Source organism: Abramis brama (assembly GCF_963993115.1).
Source record: "Abramis brama genome assembly, chromosome: 18".
NCBI classification, from domain to species: Eukaryota; Metazoa; Chordata; class Actinopteri; order Cypriniformes; family Leuciscidae; genus Abramis; species Abramis brama.
In genome coordinates, this window is record NC_139980.1 from 35,803,165 (window position 1) to 35,820,664 (window position 17,500).

The window sequence follows — 17,500 nt, forward strand, 5'->3', positions numbered from 1 at the left end:
TCCATAGGGTAATATAGCTATCCATAGGGTAATTTAGCTATCCATAGGGTAATATAGCTATCCATAGGGTAATTTAGCTATCCATAGGGTAATTTAGCTATCCATAGGGTAATATAGCTATCCATAGGGTAATTTAGCTATCCATAGGGTAATATAGCTATCCATAGGGTAATATAGCTCGCCATAGGGTAATATAGCTATCCATAGGGTAATATAGCTATCCATAGGGTAATTTAGCTATCCATAGGGTAATATAGCTATCCATAGGGTAATTTAGCTATCCATAGGGTAATATAGCTATCCATAGGGTAATTTAGCTATCCATAGGGTAATATAGCTATCCATAGGGTAATTTAGCTATCCATAGGGTAATATAGCTATCCATAGGGTAATATAGCTATCCATAGGGTAATTTAGCTATCCATAGGGTAATTTAGCTATCCATAGGGTAATATAGCTATCCATAGGGTAATATAGCTATCCATAGGGTAATTTAGCTATCCATAGGGTAATATAGCTATCCATAGGGTAATTTAGCTATCCATAGGGTAATATTCAACCTTTTCTTTAATCTTTATTGATCTATAGAGTCCAGAGAACTGCAGTGGTTTTATTGAGGGTGAGTACAGGGACTAGTTTGCAAAAGTAAGTTTTTAAATAATCTCAAATATTTAACGAACGATGTTATGGACAGCAGTGGTCCTAGAGGCAAAGTTATTCTAAACAAGGAGATCTAACATATTATATGAGTATTAAACATCGCATGATATACAATCATATACACCCTTGTAAAACACTTTCAAATTTCACTTTCAAAAGAGGCACCGCAAGTTTCGTTCCAATCAGCCTCTGTTAACCTTGTCTAATAGACCTTGACGAATCTCAAATTTTATTGGCCAATGAAGGCTGCATTTTTCGAGATATGCAAATGTCCTCCGATTTTCAAGTCAATCGGACTGACCTTTTGTATAGCTATTATTTTATTTTTAGCGCCACCAAGTGGCCAATCGCCACATCGTTTCCCATGTGACCACAGACCGAGCCCATACATACGTGTACCAAGTTTGGTGAAATGATCTCATTCCGTTCAAGAGTTATAGCCGTTTTAGAAACAGTAGCCACGCCCACTTCGAAGATTGTGGCGTCCCGTCGTCAGCGTGAATCGCACTTTAGACTTTTATCTGATCATTACTGACGACCAGACCCAGAGAATCTTCCTGCTCTGCTCTGGCTCCGATCGGGCAGGAAACGTTTCCAACGTTGTGACAAACGGTTTAGAAATGATGAACGATTTGGTACTTTTGATCGCTGTATAGCGCCACCATCAGGCAAACTGACCCAAGTAACCCAATCTGAACCGCCTGGGCCTGATTAAAGATCTAACGCGGTTACGTTCACAGAGGCTCGAGTTTCAGGTCTGGCTCGTGTTTTACACCAACATCAAAAGGAAAGAAAACTCATTTTATTTTGCTCAAAGAAAATTAAGCCTATTAAGATCATTAACATTTTTCATGTCAATGACCCTGATGTTTCTTTGTGTTGTTTCCAAAATTATACTCTATTATCATGTCTCATAAATACACACACACACACACACACAAACAGGTACACACATCTTTGTGGGGACTCTCCATAGACTTAATGGTTTTTATACTGTACAAACTGTATATTCTATCTCTTTACACTAACCCTACCCCTAAACCTGCCCATCACAGAAAACTTTCTGCATTTTTACATTTTCAAAAAAATATAATTTAGTATGTTTATTAACCCATTTCCCTCATGAACCGCTGGCTGGTCCCCACAATGGAGGTGATCTCATGTTTTACTATCCTTGTGGGGACATTTGGTTCCCACAATGTAATATAAACCAAAACACACACACACACACACTCACCCACATACACACTCACTCACACACACTCTCCCACTCACACACACACTCACAACCCACTCACACACACACTCACTCACACACAGACACACTCTATTTCTCTCACACACACACACACACACTGTTTACGGCAGTAAATTAACCCCATAGACCGCTGCTGTGTTCTGAGTCTGCGCAGAAGCCGGAGAGGATCTTGTGTTGCGTAACGCAGTTTAATGCGCTGGACCTCCACAGAAACCCAGACGAGGACCGTATATAAACATCGGCTTGATGAAGTCTCGCTCTTTACAGCTTCAGGACTAATCTCCTTATTTATGATTCTGGCTAATTAATGCTTATTATTGTATTATTAATGTACGTTTTAATGCATTATTTTCTTAAATACTTGTAACCAACGTTAACATTGGTTACCACATGTTTTATTGCATTATACTCTTTAAATCAGTGTTCAGTTCATTAGCGCTGATCAATCATCTTTATCAATGAACACATGCACTGCTGCGCGCGTGCCCTCGTTACCATGACAACAGCCGCTCTGACCACGCCCTCCGCGACACGTCACAGCTCTGCTGAGGCGAACGTTGATGATGATAATGATGATGATGATGTCTCCATTTTCCATCGTTTCTTTCGCTGTATTTTAAAACAATTATAAATATATATATAAACGCGTCCCTCCCTTCGCAGACTATCACATCTAAAGTCATTAAGACTCATTAGTGCACTACATCGATGATGGCAGCATGAGAATGTGTGGCCTCAGGAGAACACGCCGGCTGATGCTTCAAAACCTCATCTAATCCCAGTCATTTCAACCAATAACTCAAATATATAGACAATATGTCGACATAACAGTACATATAAAACACTAAATTCACCCCAAAAAAACATCTCGTCACATAATCTGCTGCATTTGCGCCGTTAATAATAACGGACGCTGCGCGTGAGGACGGGCGCGCGCTTACCTCATATTTTCTTCTTTTTCTTCGTTATAAATAAACGTGGAATAATGTCACTGCAGTCTCTCGATCCCCCGTGTGTAATTAAAGATCCAACACTGCAGAGATAAAGCGAATATCCACGGAATATGTGTAAAAAAAAAAAAAAAAAAAAAAACGCCGATGCTACGAAAGCCAGTCACGGATGCGGAGGAAAAAATGCGACAGATGGAAATGCGGCCGTTTCTGTGTTGATTCCGAGTCGATTTCTGGTGTTTTGGTGTTTTTCTCGCCGTGTTGAGACCGTGTTCTCCTCACGTCCATCTCACGGTCTCCGGTCTCCGGTAACCGCTCACTGACTCACCGGCACCGGCTCTGCCCACGGGCGCCTCAGACACACACACTACTGGAACATCTGGCGGGAAGATAAGGGTTTAAACCCACAAGATTTCAGCGCGAAACATCATCATCATCAACAGACACAGAAGAGTCACACCAGCGGGGCTGATACTGTATATAAACCACAAAACTATAACTAACCCAACCCTAACACTCCGATACACACACGCACTGAGCGGCCAAAGCGTCACTGTGTGGATTTAAATAGGCACATTCTATTATGGGATCATTATTGCAGTGATGATCATGTTCCTATCATGTTCTTCTAACCCTAATTGATGGAGTGTGTAGCTTGTCATTTCTTAAACAACCATAGGAAGACACATCATGTTCATATTCCAGGATGACACTGTCAAGATTCATCAGGCTCAAACTGTGACAGAATGGTTGGGAAGAATCATTTTCACACAAGAATTGATGGAAATAAATGTTGTTTGATGTTATTTGCATCAAGAGGTGCATCAATATTTGGTCAAGATCTTGTATTGGCCAGGCCAATATAATTAATATATATAACTTAATATTGGTCAGTTTATTTCAACATTTAATGCATTAGTTAATGCACTGACTGTGAAGTCCCTTATAGAAATTAACCATGGTTTTATTATAGCGTAGAAACCATGTTTCTTTGTTTGTGGAAGATTGATTACTATAGTTTTACAATGGTGTTACTACACACACACACTGACACACAATCACACACACATGCTCACTCACTCACACTCTCTCACACACACACACACGCGCACACACACACACACAAACAAGTTTATGTGTGTGACGAGATCTTCCTGGATTGGTTTATTTGAAGCCATAATAGCACTAATCCTCCAACAGGAGTGCTAAACCCCAGATTTCAGGCTCTATTCGAGTTTTGATCATTTTTAGAAGGATTTGTTCATCAAGAAAAGTGACTCAGCTTTCTCAATGTCATCTTATGTAATGAAAGGTATATTCTGGGCCAGACGGGATTTAAACGGGATGAAACTCATCCGAATCCTCTCAGTGAGCCAGCAGAGGGCAGTCAGGAGCTCAGCTGTTATAGATCTATGGCATAAATGTGTGCAGATCATAGAGTCAGAATTGACCATAATATGAAACAGATTTTATTGTAATTCTACACCAAAAACGTTGTCATTCTCCAGAAAATAAGCGAACAATGCTAACATCAGTCAGTCAGATCAGATGTTTGTGAGCAAGTGTTTCCGTCAGTAACAGATCTGGAAGTACTGACTGGCTGGTTTGATTGGTTTGACTGGTTTGACGGGACTCCTGTAGTTCAGACACGAGCTCTTCTTCTTCTGGGCGAGTGCAGTGAACGCTGGGCTTCTGCTCTGATCTACAGGCTCACACACCTCAGCTGACCCAGTCCTTCTTCCCAGCGGCACCAGGTACATCTGCAGGGTCACTAAATCAAGTGGGCAGATGAGGAAGAGGAGATGAGGAAGAGGAAGAGGAGAGGAGGAAGAGGAGAGGAGGAAGAGGAGAAGAGGAGATGAGGAAGAGGAAGAGAAGATGAGGAAGAGGAGATGAGGAAGAGGAGATGAGGAAGAGGAAGAGAAGATGAGGAAGAGGAGATGAGGAAGAGGAGATGAGGAGGAAGAGGAGATGAGGAAGAGGACAAGAGGAAGAGGAGATGAGGAGGAGGAGGAGATGAGGAAGAGGAGATGAGGAAGAGGAAGAGAAGATGAGGAAGAGGAGATGAGGAAGAGGACAAGAGGAAGAGGAGATGAGGAGGAGGAGGAGATGAGGAAGAGGAGATGAGGAAGAGGAGAGGAGGAAGAGGAGATGAGGAAGAGGAGATGAGGAAGAGGAGATGAGGAAGAGGAAGAGGAGATGAGGAGGAAGAGGAGATGAGGAAGAGGAGATGAGGAAGAGGAGATGAGGAGGAAGAGGAGATGAGGAGGAGGAGGAGATGAGGAAGAGGAGATGAGGAAGAGGAGAAGAGGAGATGAGGAAGAGGAAGAGAAGATGAGGAAGAGGAGAGGAGGAAGAGGAGATGAGGAAGAGGAGATGAGGAAGAGGAAGAGAAGATAAGGAAGAGGAAGAGGAGATGAGGAAGAGGAAGAGGAGATGAGGAGGAAGAGGAGATGAGGAGGAGGAGATGAAGAAGAGGACACATGAGGAGGAGGAGGAGATGAAGAAGAGGAGATGAAGAAGAGGAAGAGGAGATGAGGAAGAGGAAGAGGAGATGAGGAAGAGGAAGAGAAGATGAGGAAGAGGAGATGAGGAAGAGGAAGAGGAGAGGAGGAAGAGGAGATGAGGAAGAGGAGATGAGGAAGAGGAGATGAGGAAGAGGAAGATGAGGAGGAGGAGGAGATGAAGAAGAGGACACATGAGGAGGAGGAGGAGATGAAGAAGAGGAAGAGGAGATGAGGAAGAGGACACATGAGGAGGAGGAGGAGATGAAGAAGAGGAGATGAAGAAGAGGAAGAGGAGATGAAGAAGAGGACACATGAGGAGGAGGAGGAGATGAAGAAGAGGAAGAGGAGATGAGGAAGAGGAGATGAAGAAGAGGAGGAGGAGGAGATGAAGAAGAGGACACATGAGGAGGAGGAGGAGATGAGGAAGAGGAGATGAAGAAGAGGAGGAGGAGGAGACGAACAGAGAAAGCATTAAGAGAGAGCTGATCATCGAGAACAGAATCTAGTCTTGATGCGTCTCTAGTATTCTGTGATCTGTGTCCGAGTCAGTTAATCACCAGAGCTGTGTGTGTGAGTGTGTGTGTGTGTGTGTGTGTGTGAGTTTTATTGAACAGATAAACTCATATTTATCTCTCTAACAGAGTTACTGTACAGCATTATCTACTGTGAACATCAGTCATTACGGTTGTTGTGCTGGAGTTTATTGTCAAGGAAGTATCGTGTGATTATTGTGTAAAACTACAGTAACGTCTTCAGCTTGAGATCCTTTCACCTGAACTGTAATGTCTGAAGACTATAGTGAAAGTGTTATGAGCAACAGGATGATCATATTCATCCGCACAGAGCCGAAGCACAACCACAACAGTGTTCTTCCGCTGAATGCATGCAGTTTCGCTTTTTAACCGCTAGAGGGACAAAAGTTACATAGTGTTACATAAAAGTTACATAATAGTTATTATTTGATGGAGTGGGATGAGACCTACCTTTGCAGTGAGTGACACGCTTGGAGCCTGACGGACAGAAACACAGAGGAATAAAATAATCATAATTAATCATGAAACCATGTTGCAAGTGTGAGAAAGTGGGCGGTGGTTTCGAGAAATGTGTTTTAGCAATTCAGAAAAACTGAAATTTAGCTGTTTTTGTCATTTTTACTTCTAGTTTTTTTCTATGTCTATGTTTTTTTTTATTAATTCAGTTTTAGTTATTTTAGTAGATCAAGTTAAACTTAATGAAAATAAGAAATGTTTCCTTTGCAACAGACTGAAACAAAAATAGGTCAAAGGTTTTCCATATTTTATTTTATGTTGGTGTATGCTCATTTTATTCCAAGAAACAGAAATGTTTTTAATGGTTTGAGTTTTAGTTAACTATAATAACCCAGTAAAAGTGGCTTCACAGTAATATACAGGGAAATAACAGAATCAATGAAGCGAACTTCACATCCGTCGGTTAGGAACCTGGGTGTGTGTGTGTGTGTTTGTGTGTGTGTGTGTGTGCTCTTTGATACCAATCTTTCATTTGAAAGTCACGTGTCTAGTATCTGTAAAATCTTAAAAATATATCTAAATTACGTCATATGCTCTCATTGACAAATGTGGAACAGTTAGTTCATGCGTTCATGACCTCAAGGCTAGATTACTGTAATGCTCTACTGGGTGGTTGCCCTGCACGCTTAATAAACAAACTACAGCTGGTCCAAAACGCAGCAGCTCGAGTTCTTACCAGAACCAGGAAGTATGACCATATTAGCCCGGTTCTGTCAACACTGCACTGGCTGCCTATTAAACATCGCATACATTTTAAAATATTGCTGATTACTTACAAAGCACTAAATGGTTTAGCTCCGCAGTGCTTGAGCGAGCTCTTAACGCATTATAGTCCTTCACGGCTATTGTGATCTCAAAACTCCGGCCAGTTGATAATACCTAGAATATCTAAATCAACTGCCGGCGGCAGATCCTGCTCCTATTTAGCACCAAAACTCTGGAACAGTCTTCCTAACACTGTCCGGGAAGCAGACACACTCTGTCAGTTCAAAGCTAGACTAAAAACACATCTCTTTGGCCTAGCATTCACATAACACAATATAGACTTCTATAATTCACATCAGTTAAATGATTGTTAGGCTGCATAGATCAGGTCAGCCGGAACCAGATCAGATGGTGGACCTGCAATAATATTCTGAATGTTCTGATCCAATCTGACCTCTGACCTGTAACGCCTGGATCATAATCACACACTGTTCGCTCGTTGGCCAGAGGAGAACTGAGCGACTGAGTCTGGGTTCTCATGAGGGTTTCTCCATTCTGTCCTGATGGAGTTTCGGTTCCTTCACTGTCGCCTTTGGCTTTTGTCTCGCTCAGTCGGGGACATTTAATATTTAATATTCAACAATATTATTGATCTCCTGCACTGACACCATTATATGAGAACTGAACTGAGCTGGACGATGACATCACGGTTTTCTCCAGAGCCGCTATATATATATAAATGAACTAAATTTATAACTTTTTTACAACAAAAATGAACCATCACTGAACTTACTTAAGCTGGACTGTGACTCTATTTTCTTTTGGAAACAAACTTTTGCATTATTTTCCAGTTATCTCTGTAAAGCTGCTCTGAAACACTCTGTGTTGTAAAAAGCGCTGTATAAATGAAGGAGACTTGACATTCAGATTCAATACAATAGAAGACAATAGTGTTGTTTTATCAGCTGGAATTAGTTTATGCAACTGTGTTGTTTAAGTTTAAGATTATTTTACAACAAAATAACACATATAATAATAACATGTAATAATTCCTCTTCATGTGCTTGTCTCACCTGATGCACTCGCTTCCTTTGGTTTGCTGTGTGAAGAGAGAGGTGTTACTCATTCATCACCGCAGGAGCTTCTACACCCCAGACAGCAACACGGCCCACATCCGGCCCACATCTGGTGTGCGCTGAATCCACATGTGCCGGATCTGGGCCGGATCTGGGCCGACACTGTGTTGCTGTCGGGGACACCAGCTGTTTTACTCACGTCTCCTGGAGGATCCTGCTGGTCGGTCGAGCTTTAGCCGTCGGGTTTCTAGCGCTGGAGGCAGGCGTCCTGCAGGGAGAGAGAGCGTCAGTGACCTCTGAACACACACACACACACACACACACACACACACACACACACACCTGATCTCTGTGCCAGACCTCGGGCTGCAGGTCCTGGATGAAGGAGAGGAGGGAAGAGTGGAGCTGGAGTTCTTCCTCAGAGACACCAGAGACGCCGCACGACCCACTGAAGCTGAACACACACACACACACACACACACACACACACACACACACACACAAATCAGTCACAGGAGTGCACACACACACACACACACACACACACATCAGTCACAGGAGCGCAAACACACACACACACACACACACACACATCAGTCACAGGAACGCAAACACACACACACATCAGTCACAGGAGCGCAGACACACACACATACACACATCAGTCACAGGAGTGCACACACACACACACACACACACACACACACACACACACACAGACAGACAGATGGATAATACAGTACAGTACAGCATATGCACACTGGAGTAATCTGTATGTTTTTGGCTAGTCATTAACAGAGTCACAGTTTCTCTGTCCTGACGGCGTGTGTGTGTGTTTGACCTTTGACCGGAGCCCTGCTGCCAAGTGTGGTCGTCTGCTCTTCTGAGATATGGAGTCTCTTCAGCACATCTGCCATGGCCATCTTCAACAGCTGGATCTGATCGTCCTGCATCTGGACTCGCTGCTCCAGGAGAGAGAGGCGATCGCTGAGCTGAGGAGAGCAGCGCTCATCTGACACACACACACACACACAGATCATTATACTGACACTTACAAACACACACACACTCACAACACACTGAGGAGAGCAGCGCTCATCTGACACACACACACACACACTGATCATTATACTGACACTCACAAACACACACACACACACACTCACAACACACTGAGGAGAGCAGCGCTCATTTGACCACACACACACTGATCATTCACGAGGAGGCGAGTGTGAGGAGGCGAGTGTGAGGAGGTGAGTGAGAGGAGGCGGGGTGCTGGAGGCGAGTTTGAGAAGGCAAGTGTGAGGAGGCGAGTGTGAGGAGGAGAGTGTGAGGAGGCGAGTGTGAGGAGGCGAGGGTGAGGAGGCAATTGTGAGGAGGCGAGTGTGAGGAGGCGAGTGAGAGGAGGCGGGGTGCTGGAGGCGAGTGTGAGAAGGCAAGTGTGAGGAGGCGAGTGTGAGGAGGCGGGGTACTGGAGGCAAGTGTGAGAAGGCAAGTGTGAGGAGGCGGGGTGCTGGAGGCAGGGTGCTGCAGGCGAGTGTGAGGAGGCAAGTGTGAGGAGGAGAGTGTGAGGAGGCGAGTGTGAGGAGGCGAGGGTGAGGAGGCGAGGGTGAGGAGGCAATTGTGAGGAGGCGAGTGTGAGGAGGTGAGTGTGAGGAGGCAAGTGTGAGGAGGCGAGTGTGAGGAGGAGAGTGCGAGGAGGCGAGTGTGAGGAGGTGAGGGTGAGGAGGCGAGGGTGAGGAGGCAATTGTGAGGAGGCGATTGTGAGGAGGCGAGTGTGAGGAGGAGAGTGTGAGGAGGCGAGTGTGAGGAGGCGAGGGTGAGGAGGCGATTGTGAGGAGACGAGTGTGAGGAGGCGAGTGTGAGGAGGCGATTGTGAGGAGGCAAGTGTGAGGAGGCGAGTGTGAGGAGGCGATTGTGAGGAGAAGAGTGTGAGGAGGCAAGTGTGAGGAGGCGAGTGTGAGGAGGCGAGGGTGAGGAGGCGAGTGTGAGGAGGAGAGTGAGAGGAGGAGAGTGAGAGGAGGCGAGTGTGAGGAGAAGAGTGTGAGGAGGCGAGTGTGAGGAGGCGAGGGTGAGGAGGCAATTGTGAGGAGGCGAGTGTGAGGAGGCGAGGGTGAGGAGGCGAGTGTGAGGAGGCGATTGTGAGGAGGAGAGTGTGAGGAGGCGAGTGTGAGGCGAGGGTGAGGAGGCGATTGTGAGGAGGTGAGTGTGAGGAGGAGAGTGTGAGGAGGAGAGTGTGAGGAGGAGAGTGTGAGGAGGCGATTGTGAGGAGAAGAGTGTGAGGAGGCGATTGTGAGGAGGCAAGTGTGAGGAGGCGAGTGTGAGGAGGAGAGTGCGAGGAGAGTGCGAGGCGATTGTGAGGAGAAGAGTGTGAGGAGGCGAGGGTGAGGAGGCAATTGTGAGGAGGCGAGTGTGAGGAGGCGAGTGTGAGGAGGAGAGTGAGAGGAGGCGAGTGTGAGGAGGCGGGGTACTGGAGGCAAGTGTGAGAAGGCAAGTGTGAGGAGGCAAGTGTGAGGAGGAGAGTGTGAGGAGGCGGGGTGCTGGAGGCGAGTGTGAGGAGGCGGGGTGCTGGAGGTGAGTGTGAGAAGGCAAGTGTGAGGAGGCGAGTGTGAGGAGGCGAGTCTGAGGAGGCAAGTGTGAGGAGGCGAGGGTGAGGAGGCAATTGTGAGGAGGCGAGTGTGAGGAGGCAATTGTGAGGAGGCGAGTGTGAGGAGGCAAGTGTGAGGAGGCGAGTGTGAGGAGGCAAGTGTGAGGAGGCAAGTGTGATGAGGAGAGTGTGAGGAGGCGATTGTAAGGAGGAGAGTGTGAGGAGGCGAGTGTGAGGAGGCGAGGGTGAGGCGAGTGTGAGGAGGCGAGTGTGAGGAGGCGAGTGTGAGGAGGCGAGTGTGAGGAGGCGAGTGTGAGAAAGCAAGTGTGAGGAGGCGAGTGTGAGGAGGCGAGGGTGAGGAGGCAATTGTGAGGAGGCGAGTGTGAGGAGGCGAGTGTGAGGAGGCAATTGTGAGGAGGCGAGTGTGAGGAGGCGAGTGTGAGGAGGAGAGTGAGAGGAGGAGAGTGAGAGGAGGCGAGTGTGAGGAGGCGAGTGTGAGGAGGCGAGTGTGAGGAGGCGAGTGTGAGGAGGAGAGTGAGAGGAGGCGAGTGTGAGGAGGCGGGGTACTGGAGGCAAGTGTGAGAAGGCAAGTGTGAGGAGGCAAGTGTGAGGAGGAGAGTGTGAGGAGGCGGGGTGCTGGAGGAGAGTGAGAGGAGGAGAGTGAGAGGAGGCAATTGTGAGGAGGCGAGTGTGAGGAGGCGAGTGTGAGGAGGCGAGTGTGAGGAGGAGAGTGTGAGGAGGCGAGTGTGAGGAGGAGAGTGAGAGGAGGAGAGTGAGAGGAGGCAATTGTGAGGAGGCGAGTGTGAGGAGGCGAGTGTGAGGAGGCGAGTGTGAGGAGGAGAGTGAGAGGAGGCGAGTGTGAGGAGGCGGGGTACTGGAGGCAAGTGTGAGAAGGCAAGTGTGAGGAGGCAAGTGTGAGGAGGAGAGTGTGAGGAGGCGGGGTGCTGGAGGCGAGTGTGAGGAGGCGGGGTGCTGGAGGTGAGTGTGAGAAGGCAAGTGTGAGGAGGCGAGTGTGAGGAGGCGAGTCTGAGGAGGCAAGTGTGAGGAGGCGAGGGTGAGGAGGCAATTGTGAGGAGGCGAGTGTGAGGAGGCAATTGTGAGGAGGCGAGTGTGAGGAGGCAAGTGTGAGGAGGCGAGTGTGAGGAGGCAAGTGTGAGGAGGCAAGTGTGATGAGGAGAGTGTGAGGAGGCGATTGTAAGGAGGAGAGTGTGAGGAGGCGAGTGTGAGGAGGCGAGGGTGAGGCGAGTGTGAGGAGGCGAGTGTGAGGAGGCGAGTGTGAGGAGGCGAGTGTGAGAAAGCAAGTGTGAGGAGGCGAGTGTGAGGAGGAGAGTGTGAGGAGGCGATTGTGAGGAGGCGAGGGTGAGGAGGCGATTGTGAGGAGGCAAGTGTGAGGAGGTGTCACACTCACAGGTATCGCTCATCATTAATCACAGCCCTCTGCCTCGTCCTGCATGCCACAGTTTTAAACAGCAGACTTTTGACTTTATATTTATCCATTTCTGGTCATAATTTGGAGATAATGAGCATATGAACCGTTGTGCCGCTGCTTATATTCATCACACAGTAAAAATGCCCAAAACCAGTCGTGTGTGGATGAGAGTCTGAAACAAGCACTGGTGGGCCGTTGTCCTGCTCCACTTCACACACGCAGAGTAAGAGGTGTTAGTGACAACAAGACTTACTCTCACAACTCTCTGAGGGCCGTGAGAGGTTAACAACTCTCTCAAACTCCCTCTGAAACCCCATGATTCTAGTCTCTGCTCTGACTGACCCAAACCGCCTGGCACAGATGATTTTGCTCAAGTGAAAAACTCATAGTTGGCACCATAAAAAAGATGGACGACGCACCTTCACTCTGTTCCATTGTAGAAAAGTGAAGCCGCCAAAGTCCTAATATGGCGCTGACATCTTGTGCTGATTTGGGACCTGATTCTGCACGGTAGTGAGCGTGAAGTGAAGTTGTGTTGTCAAGGTCCCTCACTCTCTCTCTCATACACACACACACACACACACACACTCCCGCAGAAACGGTTAGTACAGTTTACTGCAGAGCAACTCATTATGTCGGTGTGAAATAAACAGGTATAGAAATGTAGAAATTAAAGTTAAAAGCTCCGATCTAAGCTGTCAATCACAGCTGTCAATCATGATGTCACACTCCCGTTTTTATAGCATCAAATAACTAATAAAAAAACAAACTTATTTAAAAAAACGAACACTTAAATAAGAAAACATCTTTGGAAAAATTATGAGCTATACTGGGACCAGTACTGGGGTGATCGAGACTCAGGGTTTATGAGCTATACTGGGACCAGTACTGGGGCGATCGAGACTCAGGGTTTATGAGCTATACTGGGACCAGTACTGGGGTGATCGAGACTCAGGGTTTATGAGCTATACTGGGACCAGTACTGGGGGCGATCGAGACTCAGGATTTATGAGCTGTACTGAGACCAGTACTGGGGGCGATCGAGACTCAGGGTTTATGAGCTGTACTGGGACCAGTACTGGGGCGATCGAGACTCAGGGTTTATGAGCTGTACTGGGACCAGTACTGGGGGCGATCGAGACTCAGGGTTTATGAGCTGTACTGGGACCAGTACTGGGGCGATCGAGACTCAGGATTTATGAGCTGTACTGGGACCAGTACTGGGGGCGATCGAGACTCAGGGTTTATGAGCTATACTGGGACCAGTACTGGGGCGATCGAGACTCAGGGTTTATGAGCTGTACTGGGACCAGTACTGGGGGCGATCGAGACTCAGGGTTTATGAGCTATACTGGGACCAGTACTGGGGCGATCGAGACTCAGGATTTATGAGCTGTACTGGGACCAGTACTGGGGTGATCGAGACTCAGGGTTTATGAGCTGTACTGGGACCAGTACTGGGGGCGATCGAGACTCAGGGTTTATGAGCTATACTGGGACCAGTACTGGGGCGATCGAGACTCAGGGTTTATGAGCTGTACTGGGACCAGTACTGGGGTGATCGAGACTCAGGATTTATGAGCTGTACTGGGACCAGTACTGGGTGCGATGGAGACTCAGGGTTTATGAGCTGTACTGGGACCAGTACTGGGGCGATCGAGACTCAGGGTTAATGAGCTGTACTGGGACCAGTACTGGGGTGATCGAGACTCAGGATTTATGAGCTGTACTGGGACCAGTACTGGGTGCGATGGAGACTCAGGGTTTATGAGCTGTACTGGGACCAGTACTGGGGCGATCGAGACTCAGGGTTTATGAGCTGTACTGGGACCAGTACTGGGTGCGATCGAGACTCAGGGCTTATGAGCTGTACTGGGACCAGTACTGGGTGCGATCGAGACTCAGGGTTTATGAGCTGTACTGGGACCAGTACTGGGGCGATCGAGACTCAGGGTTTATGAGCTGTACTGGGACCAGTACTGGGGCGATCGAGACTCAGGGTTTATGAGCTGTACTGGGACCAGTACTGGGGCGATCGAGACTCAGGGTTTATGAGCTATACTGGGACCAGTACTGGGGGCGATCGAGACTCAGGGTTTATGAGCTATACTGGGACCAGTACTGGGGGCGATCGAGACTCAAGGTTTATGAGCTATACTGGGACCAGTACTGGGGGCGATCGAGACTCAGGGTTAATGAGCTGTACTGGGACCAGTACTGGGGTGATCGAGACTCAGGATTTATGAGCTGTACTGGGACCAGTACTGGGTGCGATGGAGACTCAGGGTTTATGAGCTGTACTGGGACCAGTACTGGGGCGATCGAGACTCAGGGTTTATGAGCTGTACTGGGACCAGTACTGGGTGCGATCGAGACTCAGGGCTTATGAGCTGTACTGGGACCAGTACTGGGTGCGATCGAGACTCAGGGTTTATGAGCTGTACTGGGACCAGTACTGGGTGCGATCGAGACTCAGGGTTTATGAGCTGTACTGGGACCAGTACTGGGGCGATCGAGACTCAGGGTTTATGAGCTGTACTGGGACCAGTACTGGGGTGATCGAGACTCAGGGTTTATGAGCTGTACTGGGACCAGTACTGGGGCGATCGAGACTCAGGGTTTATGAGCTATAGACTTTCTTCTCAAATATTATAAACAGCAATTTAAACAACACACGCACTCTTTTTGCTACTGTAGAGAGACTGACAAACCCCCCAAGCCAGATTCCCAGTGAAATGCTCTCAGACAGCAAGTGCAGTGAGTTTGTTTCTTTCTTCTCTGAGAAAATCAACAATATCAGAAAGGTGATCAGCACATCCTTGAGTTGCTCTGGGGTCAGACAGATCAGACCACCTGAGAAAGTAGTTACTATGTCTGACTTCAAAGAAATTAATGGCAACATTTTGGAAGAAACCGTACAGCACCTTAAAACATCAACCTGCGCTCTTGACACACTTCCCACATCTTTTTTCAAAAGTGTGTTAAACAGTCTAGAAGCAGATCTTCTAGAAGTGGTAAATGCCTCACTTCTCTCTGGGAGTTTTCCAAACTCCCTGAAAACTGCAGTTGTCAAGCCCCTCCTGAAAAAGAGCAATCTGGATAAGACCATATTAAGCAACTATAGACCGATCTCAAATCTTCCTTTCATAGGCAAGATCATTGAAAAAGTTGTCTTCAATCAGCTGAACAAATTCTTGAGCTTGAATGGATCCTTTGACCATTTTCAATCTGGTTTCCGACCGCACCACAGCACAGAGACAGCGCTCATAAAGATAATAAACGATATTCGCTTAAATACTGATTCAGGCAAATTATCGGTGCTGGTACTACTCGACCTCAGTGCTGCATTTGACACTGTCGATCATAACATACTTCTGGACAGGCTGGAAAACTGGGTGGGGATTTCTGGGATAGTCCTAAAATGGTTCAGGTCATACTTAGATGGGAGAGGTTATTATGTGAGTATAGGAGACCATAAGTCTGAGTGGACATCCATGACATGTGGAGTCCCTCAAGGCTCAATTCTTGCACCACTCCTGTTCAACCTGTATATGCTCCCAATGAGCCAAATAATGAGAAAGATCTACTTAGCCCTATCGCCTAATGACTACAGCCCCATTGACTCCCTGTGCCAATGCATTGATGAAGTCAACAGTTGGATGTGTCAAAACTTTCTTCAGTTAAACAAAGACAAAACTGAAGTCATTGCGTTTGGAAACAAAGATGAAGTTCTCAAGGTGAACGCATACCTTCACTCTAGGGGTCAAACAACTAAAAATCAAGTCAGGAATCTTGGTGTGTCACTAGAGTCAGACCTTAGTTTCAGTAGTCATGTCAAAGCAATAACTAAATCAGCATACTATCATCTGAAAAATATTGCAAGAATTAGATGCTTTGTTTCCAGACAAGACTTAGAGAAACTTGTTCATGCTTTCATCACCAGCAGGGTGGATTATTGTAATGGACTCCTCACTGGCCTTCCCAAAAAGACCGTAAGACAGTGTCAGCTCATACAGAACGCTGCCGCCAGGATTCTGAGCAGAACCAGAAAATATGAACATATCACACCAGTCCTCAGGTCTTTACACTGGCTCCCAGTTAAATTTAGGATTGATTTTAAAGTATTATTAATGGTATATAAATCATTCAATGGCCTAGGACCTCAATACATAGCAGATATGCTCACTGAATATAAACCCAACAGATCACTCAGATCATTAGGATCATATCAGCTAGAAATACCAAGGGTTCACTCTAAGCATGGCGAGTCCGCTTTTAGCCATTATGCCAGCCACAGCTGGAACCAGCTTCCAGAGGAGATCAGACGTGCTCCTACTGTAGTCACTTTCAAATCCAGACTCAAAACACATCTGTTTAGCTATGCATTTACTGAATGAGCACTGTGCCAATGCTCGTCCGACTGTTTGTACTGTACTGTATTTTATTTTATTTTTCTAAACTGTTTTAATTATTCTTATTTCTTTTATTATTTTAATTTCTTCTATGTAAAGCACTTTGAATTGCCATTGTGTATGAAATGTGCTATATAAATAAACTTGCCTTGCCTTGCCTTGCCTTGCCTATACTGGGACCAGTACTGGGGGCGATCGAGACTCAGGGTTTATGAGCTATACTGGGACCAGTACTGGGGGCGATCGAGACGCTTTAGCTTCATTCCTTCAAGAGCAGAATGTGCGTGCTCTTCGCCCAAACAGTAAACGCACAAGTTGTGTGTGTCATCAGGGTTCAAATATCTTAGACACGGACCCACACACTTCCTGAAGCCATGATTACCTTTTTGAAGTTTCAGGTTGAAGCGTACAAACAAAACAGTCCCTGAAGACGATAACACGTTGACAATGACGTTCTCTAGACGCCCCTTATATACTTCTGGGTCGCACTAGTGATGTCATAGGCTGTTGCTGGCCAATAGGATTGCTGTGATTGGATAAGAGTTTCAGACACCGGTTCCCGAGGATACATGATTGCATAATACTTTCATGTCGAGTAGGTTATTTCAACTCAGTTGTATTCACATTTATTTGTATAGCACTTTTCACAATACACATCATTTCAAAGCAGCTTTACAGAAAGTGCATGAGTCCATATTACAATTTACAGTGATCTGTTATTAGAGGAAACTGTCTAAATTATATATTTCAGAAATGTACATAACAAAATCATAGTTAGCTAAAAATGTATTAATTTAAACAATGTAATAATTTAATGCAGAAACAATGAGCTCATTGAAGTAATGAATACTTGTTTGTTAACAAATG

At 46.4% G+C, this 17,500-nt stretch overlaps 2 protein-coding genes across 3 annotated transcripts in view; both read right to left on the minus strand.

Moving 5' to 3' along the window:
- evlb (Enah/Vasp-like b) overlaps positions 1 to 3,632 on the minus strand; it is a 39,181-nt gene extending 35,549 nt beyond the window's left edge. Inside the window, exon 1 of the mRNA XM_084090552.1 lies at positions 2,860 to 3,632. Coding sequence (XP_083946678.1) covers positions 2,860 to 2,864 — 5 coding nt within the window. The 5' untranslated portion in view covers positions 2,865 to 3,632. The remainder of the gene's footprint in view (positions 1 to 2,859) is intronic.
- Positions 3,633 to 4,314: 682 nt separating this feature from the next.
- Positions 4,315 to 17,500, minus strand: part of LOC311068673 (echinoderm microtubule-associated protein-like 1) — a 14,589-nt gene continuing 1,403 nt past the window's right edge. The window contains exons 2-7 of one of the 2 annotated variants that reach the window (XM_084091270.1): positions 9,047 to 9,217; positions 8,548 to 8,659; positions 8,405 to 8,473; positions 8,203 to 8,228; positions 6,359 to 6,385; positions 4,315 to 4,639 (exon numbers count right to left, since the gene is read on the minus strand). In XM_084091270.1, coding sequence (XP_083947396.1) covers positions 4,440 to 4,639; positions 6,359 to 6,385; positions 8,203 to 8,228; positions 8,405 to 8,473; positions 8,548 to 8,659; positions 9,047 to 9,217 — 605 coding nt within the window. In that variant the 3' untranslated portion in view covers positions 4,315 to 4,439. The remainder of the gene's footprint in view (positions 4,640 to 6,358; positions 6,386 to 8,202; positions 8,229 to 8,404; positions 8,474 to 8,547; positions 8,660 to 9,046; positions 9,218 to 17,500) is intronic. The other variant, XM_084091271.1, reaches the window with a different exon arrangement.